The sequence below is a fragment of the Drosophila hydei genome, unplaced genomic scaffold (assembly GCF_003285905.1).
Source record: "Drosophila hydei strain 15085-1641.00,03,60 unplaced genomic scaffold, DhydRS2 tig00008134-arrow-pilon, whole genome shotgun sequence".
NCBI classification, from domain to species: domain Eukaryota; kingdom Metazoa; phylum Arthropoda; class Insecta; order Diptera; family Drosophilidae; genus Drosophila; species Drosophila hydei.
The window spans coordinates 2,420,559-2,428,332 of NW_022045843.1; the positions used below are offsets into that span (position 1 = coordinate 2,420,559).

General features: G+C 38.9%; 3 protein-coding genes across 6 annotated transcripts; 2 read left to right on the forward strand and 1 right to left on the reverse strand.

Annotated features, from left to right (window-relative positions):
* Positions 1–11: 11 nt before the first annotated feature.
* On the forward strand, positions 12–1,243 carry LOC111604092 (CDK-activating kinase assembly factor MAT1). The gene has a single exon (XM_023321989.2). The coding sequence runs from the start codon at positions 113–115 to the stop codon at positions 1,073–1,075; it is 963 nt and encodes a 320-aa protein (XP_023177757.2). The 5' UTR covers positions 12–112; the 3' UTR covers positions 1,076–1,243.
* A 143-nt stretch (positions 1,244–1,386) lies between these two features.
* On the reverse strand, positions 1,387–2,472 carry LOC111604093 (aquaporin-5-like). Its single transcript, XM_023321990.2, has 2 exons — positions 1,830–2,472; positions 1,387–1,765 (listed from the first exon to the last, which is right to left on the reverse strand). Exons 1-2 carry the CDS (start codon positions 2,340–2,342, stop codon positions 1,559–1,561), a joined length of 720 nt encoding a protein of 239 aa, XP_023177758.1. The 5' UTR covers positions 2,343–2,472; the 3' UTR covers positions 1,387–1,558.
* Positions 2,473–3,093: 621 nt separating this feature from the next.
* On the forward strand, positions 3,094–7,515 carry LOC111604084 (slit homolog 2 protein). 4 transcript variants are annotated; one of them, XM_023321973.2, is made up of 11 exons: positions 3,097–3,270; positions 3,355–3,719; positions 4,132–4,607; positions 4,679–4,737; positions 5,021–5,184; positions 5,241–5,377; positions 5,458–5,610; positions 5,713–5,893; positions 5,963–6,102; positions 6,166–6,344; positions 6,702–7,515. In XM_023321973.2, the coding sequence occupies exons 3-11, from the start codon at positions 4,226–4,228 to the stop codon at positions 6,717–6,719; spliced, it is 1,413 nt and encodes a 470-aa protein (XP_023177741.1). In that variant the 5' UTR covers positions 3,097–3,270; positions 3,355–3,719; positions 4,132–4,225; the 3' UTR covers positions 6,720–7,515. The 4 variants fall into 4 exon arrangements, with proteins under 4 accessions (XP_023177738.1, XP_023177740.1, XP_023177741.1 ...); XM_023321970.2 differs by having other exon boundaries at positions 3,094–3,270; positions 6,166–7,515; XM_023321972.2 differs by having other exon boundaries at positions 3,094–3,270; positions 3,377–3,719; positions 6,166–7,515.
* Positions 7,516–7,774: the final 259 nt, after the last annotated feature.

The following is a 7,774-nucleotide window of genomic DNA, read 5'->3' on the forward strand; positions in this document are numbered from 1 at the left end:
GATTTCGGCGTGTGCCATTTCGAGTCATATATTTTAATGTCTTGTAATTGGCCGGCATAAGTCTTAATTTATTTAATAAATCAAAGCTAATTATAAATAAAACGACCGCAGGATGGAGGAGCAGGCCTGTCCGCGGTGCAAGACCACCAAATATCGGAATCCATCGCTGAAGCTGATGGTTAACGTTTGCGGTCACACGCTATGCGAATCTTGCGTGGATATGCTCTTCTTGAAGGGTTCAGGCGCTTGTCCGGAATGCATGGTACCCTTGCGGCGAAACAACTTTCGCGTACAGCTTTTCGAGGATCCCATGGTAGAGAAAGAGGTTGACATACGGCGGCGCATATTGCGCGACTACAACAAACGCGAAGAGGACTTTGCCACGCTGGAGGAGTACAATGATTACTTGGAGGAAATCGAGGACATTATCTATAATTTGTGCAACAACATCGAAATTATTGAGACCAATAAGCGCATCGAGGCCTACAAGCGCGACAACCGCGAGGTCATTCAGCGCAACAAGACGCGTGTCGGACGCGACGAGTGCGCCCTGGAGGAGCTGCTCGAGCTGGAGCGCGTGCAAGACGAGTCGCGCAAGAAGGAGCTCGAAGAGCTGGAAACAGAGCATAAAAAGAAAAAGGCACGTGACAAGCAGGCACTCATCGAGGAGCTCATGTACAGCGGCAAGGACGCTGCCACCATTGTCAGCGAGTTCGCTGAAAAGGCGGAAAAACAGCGCGAGGAGGAGAAGCAGCTGCCGCCACCCAAAGCCGCAAACGAATTCTCCACAGGCATTAAGTTTGGCCAGACTGCGGATCCAACATTGCTGCCAGTACCAAAATCGGAGGAAGGCCCTCTCTTTATATACGAGCCACTCATACCCATCACCGAGGGTCCCTCGCCGCCGCCAATTAACGAAGTCGAGTCCATGGGCTACGTCTCACATATACGGCCCGAGACGCCGCAGGAGAATGCTGGCGGTTTTACGGCCACATTAGCATGCCAGCGTGCCCTTCAGGAGGCGATGCAGTGCCTCTTCTATACGCCCACTGCCGGGGTGGCCGTGGGTCTTTAGCAGGACAGTGAACCAAATGTTGCAGTTAAAAACGTAGAGCAGAGCCCAGCATAGCACGCTTAAATCATTTTGTTGACAAATGTGTCAAAATAAGATATGCATTATTTCCATGTACTCTAATCCTATTTATAAAACATACTAGTTATATATATATTATACAAAATACAAGTTGCTTGCTTAGTTGACTAAATTATTCGAGCACGAAAATCGTCGCATCTGATGCCACTTTAACCAAATCATATAATTTTAATTACGCCCCTTATAATCCTCATCCCCGCCCTCCCATCCATAGTTAAATGCACCAAGCTTCACTATAATCTTTATTATTTTCGGGCAATAGATACAGTCGCTTATATTCTCTCTGAGCGTGTTTTGCATGATTTTATTACGTTAAATAATAAATAATAAATATGTAAGTATCTGCACCTCACTCAAAAATTTGTAAAAAAATTTTCTGTTCTGAAGACCGTAGTAAAAGATGAGTCACTCCTCCTCATTCTTGACTTCGGCTCCAGGTCCTTTCGCAGTCTCCTCTTCACCCAACAAGTAAATATAAAGCCATGCGAACGGAAGCAATATGGCCGCCACAATGGGCATACCCACGTAGATATAGATGTGATCAAAGTTCATAGAAAAGATAGCTGGCCAAAGCGAACGGAACGGATTCATGCAGGTGTGAGAATATTGCGCCTGGAAAATAGACAAACCATTAATTGAATATATAATAAAATAAGATATAGATATATTAACTCACTCCTACGAGAGTGGCGCCAACGACAACAAGTCCGATTTTCAGTGAGACAGATTCATTGAGTTCCTGATTGCTTTCATGCCACGATGAGCAGAAGGCCAGAACCCAAGCGCCGGTCAAATAAAATTCGATAATCAGCGCCTTCCACCATGGATCGACAGTAACCGTCGTTACACAATAATTTGTATTAGCACCAAATAATGTGTTAGATCCGAACATAACGTAAGCAATAAGAAAGCCGATGGCTGAGCCCACTAACTGCATTAGCATGTAAAGAAAACCATCCAGTACTTTGATATTCTTCAATATCATCGAGGCAATCGAGATGCACGGATTAATGTGAGCGCCGGATATGATTCGAAATGCCATCGTTCCAACAATAATTAATCCGCCCCAAGAAAACGCATATGCAAGCGAACTGCCTTGACCGAAACTGCATCCAAGGAATTGCACAAGTAGACTCGCAATCAGCTCGCACAAGAGACGTATAAATAGCTGCTTGCTCCATTTGGCCATGATTTTTTTTTATCGACGCCAAACCAAAATATTAAACGAAACGTATACAAGAGAGTATACAATTAAATAAGTATTTCTGAACACTTGAAAAATTTAGTTTATTCCGATCAAAGCACTATATAAATATGAAATGATACTCTACAGATTTTCCTCTAACTATTTTTTGACTTTGAACAGTTTCAAATGGTTGCTGTGTTTGAAAAGAACGTAGCGTATTAAAACTGTTTTGCTTTTCAAATTCGTTTTGAATATTCGTTATTTATGCTATTAAACATGGTTTTTAAATTGATTTTCGATTACTGCGTTTTTAAATTTCAACAGTTTTCCTCCAAAGTTGCTGCGATTATATGCTATATATGTTATTAGATGACTGTATTTATATGCCTCTGTTAAATATTAAAATCAAAAATTCTTAAGACTTAAAATTTAAAATTTTGAAATTTCTTTTTCATTTTTGCTGTGCTTGCGATTAATTACATTCGATTTGTTGTATTCGATCACTATAAATATCTGCTGTTTTAAGCTGACCATATCGTTCATCAAGATGGCAATGCCATTTGTGGAAGCGCTTCCCAGCACTACTCGACTCGAAACACGACTCAACCAACCACCAAAGTTTCGAAATTTTGAAATTGAATTTCAGTCCGCTGTCGTCGGTTTTGCCAAGTAAACGTGCTTCTTACTCGCGCTGTTTATACTGTTTTCTTTTCCACCCCCGCCGTCCCCTCATACTATATACGCACATATATATAAATATATATATATATATATATATATATACCCAACTAATGCATGTGTCGGCGCGCGGCATCGAAAAGTTCTATAAAAAATAATTTAAGCGTTGCCACAACTAAAATTTAAACGACACAATCAAAATCATGTTCATCTAATGCGACAACAATTGAGCAAAATTTCAGATAATTTAAGTGTTAGTGCATATTTAAAAATAAAAATATATAAATACAAAGAGTTTTAACAATAATAGAAAAATATCATCGCTGAGTGGCAACAGTTCTTTTATTTTTTTTTTTAAGATATCGATTTTCCGTTACATCGTTATACACACACTCTGACCGAGTTTACACACGCCCCTCTTTACGGCCCACCACCACAACCTCCCAAGCACAGACACATATACGCACACAGCCAGCCAGGGGCAGAGGCTGCACTCCTCACTCCTGTGTGTGTGTGCGTATGTGCAGAGTAAAAGTCAACATTGACTAATTGTTGCTTGTTGTCGAATGTGGGAAACTGTAAAATCAGAAAAGTGGGAAACTCGGGTTTGATAAAAGGTTTTTCAACTGATTTAACGCTGCATCGCATTAAGAAGCATGTTTTATTTGGCACTCATTCAATAGGGACGGACAAACATTTTAGGTGAGTGTAACGACAATCGATTGTTCATTTTAAATATATATTATATGCATTCATCTTTTATATATAACATATATATATACTGATTTATTGTTGCAATTTTCATGCGTAACTTTGGACGCTGAGCAGCAACTACAACAACGACTGTACGTCAAGTGCTGCTCAATTAGTTCAATTTATTTTTAATCCGCCAAACACACACACACACGCAAACACACACCCATACACACACACACATACACACACACTCACACACACACACACACACACACAAACACAAACACACACTCTCACTCATTTACTCCCACACACACATAAACCAAATCGCGCATTGTGCGCTTAATTTGTAATTCGCTTTTCGCTTTGTAATTCGCTTTTGCATAGACTCTTATACATGCTCTTATATTCTTCGCAGGGACACAGCTGTATATATTGGAATCATCGGTGCAATCGCAATCGCTGCATAAGTTGAGCTGAGCTTTGGTCTCCGTGCGAGTGTGCGTGTCAACATGGTAAGACAAATGCAGCTGCTATTCCAATGCACGCATACAGTGGGCGTCATAAGTTGTTTGCTGCTGTTTCTGCTGGCCCAAGCAATGGGCCAGGGCACACCGCAACAGGTGTGCCCGGAGCAGGCTGATATTTCGCCCTGTATATGCACCGTGAAAAAGAATGGACTGGATGTGTTGTGCGAGACGACGGATCTTTCGCATATTGCCAAATCCATGGGCACACTGAAGGGCAAAAGCCCGATCATATTCTATTTGAAGCTGCGACACAATAATTTGCCCAAGCTGCAGGGATTCGTGTTTCTGGCTCTGGACATACGCCATTTGACAATACACAACAGCAGCCTCGCAGCCATCGAGGAGAACGCATTAAGTTCGCTGGGTAATTTTGCAAATTAAAGACATAAATATATGCTATCAAATTTATACGTATATATGTATATTTGTTTGCAGGAAAAGGACTCACACAGTTGGATGTCTCATTAAATCAAATGAAAACGGTGCCATCGCAAGTGAGTTCATTTTGATCGTACTTAAATATCGATATGCATGCATATCTGTATGCACATCTCAATTGAATTGTAAATACAAGCGATAGGTGTGCTTATCGATAAGTGCTGATGTGTTAGGCGGCCATTTTTCGTAGCCATTTTGGCAGCTATTTTATAAATGCTTCTGCCAAGAAAAATTAAGTATACGATATGTAAGCAATATAAAAATAAAATTTTCTTGACTATACAAATAAGCTCACAAGATTCCTTTTTATTCAACTAATAAACAATTATTTTTTTACAGGCTTTGCAACATTTATATCATTTGCTGATTTTGAACTTGAATCACAATAAAATCACTGTCATACATAACAGCGCGTTCGAGGGCCTGGACACGTTAGAGATACTAACGCTCTATGAGAACAAAATAACACAGATTGATCCCGAAGCATTCCGCGGTCTAGAGAAGTAATCACACATAATAGAAATTAAGTTTTTGAGTATTAATAAAGGGGGATTTTTAGAAAATTGAAGCGCTTGAATCTGGGTGGTAATGACCTATCCAGTGTGCCACAAAAGGCTCTCTCCATATTGGATACGCTAAAGAAACTCGAGATACAGGAGAACAAGATACGTACAATCAGTGAAGGAGATTTTGAGGGTGAGTTAACTGCAAATTTTGATGATTTATATTTTATATATATTTTTTATATTTGAACCCATATCCATTGCAATTAACAGGCCTGCAGAATTTGGATTCTCTGATATTAGCACATAATATGATCACAACCGTGCCTGCAAATGTATTCACACACTTAACTCTACTTAATTCGCTGGAGCTAGAGGGCAATAAGATTAGCGTTATTGACAAAGATGCGTTTAAGGGACTGGAGGGTGAGTGTTATAAAAATCATTTAGTGCTATTTTATAATACGTATACATATATGTATATATATATGTGTATGTATATATATATGTATATATACATTCATACAGAGAATCTGCAGTATTTGCGTTTGGGCGACAATAATATAAACGCCATACCAAGTGAGGCACTGCGTCCATTGCATCGTCTACGTCATTTGGATTTGAGAAACAACAACATCAATGTGCTGGCCGATGACGCTTTTACTGGATACGGCGATTCGCTCACATTTCTCAATCTGCAGAAAAATGAGTAAAGCAATCAAAATATATCTAAAATATATGTGGAATTTATGCACAAATTAACTTTACTCCAATTTAGTATTAAAGTGCTGCCCAGTACCCTGTTCGAGAATCTCAATTCGCTGGAGACGTTGAATTTGCAAAACAATAAAATGCAACGCATTCCGCAGGACACAATGGAACCGGTGATCGATACATTGCGCATAATAGATATCACTGGCAAGTAGATGGGAAACCAATGAAGAAGAACTCTCATAATGATATGTATTGTAACTTTCATAGACAACCCATTGAACTGTTCGTGTGAGTTGATCTGGTTCCCAAAGCTGTTGGAGGATCTAAAGAACAAGGACGATGAAATGTCACAAAAGAAGAAGCCGCTGTGCCACATGTCGTTGGATAATCGCGAATATTTTGTACAAGCGATGCCCACTGAGAAGATGCACTGCGCTGGCCTCAATGTGAGTCCCTCACCCACCAGCGGCGGTCTAATGCGGATACTGCAAGTGAACATTTTGGCCCAATTGGCCATGTGTAGCGTGGCCTTTCTGAGTAGCGTTTAAATATAAATGCGAAACTCCCTAACTAAAAGCAGCATACGCAAACGTATCGTAATTGCATTCACACATTCCCCGTTTTTTGTTTTCGTTGCTCCGCTTATCCATTATGGATCATCATCAGTCCAGATCATTAGCTGAAGTGATACTTACTAAGCCCAGCCACCCCGCCCTCGAGTCCCAATCCCCCATTCCCAAATGTCCAACTTTTGTATGCCTACAAACCATTTCTGTGTTGTTGTATTGTATTTTTTATTATAGATTATAGTGAATCCGTGAATTATGCAACTCTGGCAATTGTTAGACACAATATGCACGCAACAACAACAGCAACAACAACAACTTCCCACTCAAAAACAAACAAGCTGCAATATCACCCGCAAGTGCCCCATCGAAACTGAATTACACAAAAATGCAAAAAAAAAAGCAAAAAATAACTAATAACTCAAGAAAACAAAAAACACCCACCTTGTTGAATTTTATGTCGTTTTGATGCCAATGTCATAGATCGCGCTACGAAGAGAAAATAATTTCGAAGAGAATTCATAAAGTATCCATTAAATACGCACACAGAACATTTAAGCCATTCGAACAGTAGCCCGACAAAAGAAAAAGTAAAAACAAGAAAATTAAATTAAATACAAATTGCGAGCCGATCGTTAGTTGTTAACCTATCGATAAATGTTATCGATCGGCAATCAAAACGTAGCTTAGACTTAAGAGTCAAAAAACTAAATGAACAAAATGTAAACGCAAGCATATCTGAAAACAAACAAACGTGAATTGTTACAAGTTAAGCGATATTATTATTATTATTATTATTATTATTATCATATTATTAACTATTATATTATAGAACTGTAAGAGCACATATATGTACCTATTTATTGTGCATGTCTATGTGTGTAGTACTACTATGTCGTCGTCGCTGTTGTGAGATACAATCATTATAATGAGATTTGTTATTTTATTGTTTTATCCACACATATATATATATTCTATATATGCATCGTATTACCTTTTGCTATTCAAGTTTTTTCCGCCAAGCAACATATCAAAAAAAAAAAATGAAAAAAGAAAACCTAGTCGAAATTTTTCCACTATTTGAATTATTTACCAAAGAATTACTAACTCTATATGTATATGTAAAACTATCTTATAATAATGATAATTATAACACTAATGAGAAATGGAAAATTGTACGCGTTCAAACGAAAGAAGAAGAAAATAATAATATTTGCATCAATCACCAAGAACTGATTATGAAATAAGTAGTTTGTACTCTTTATATGCAAGCATAAGCGAGCTGGCAAGAGATCAACATGAAGAGAAAG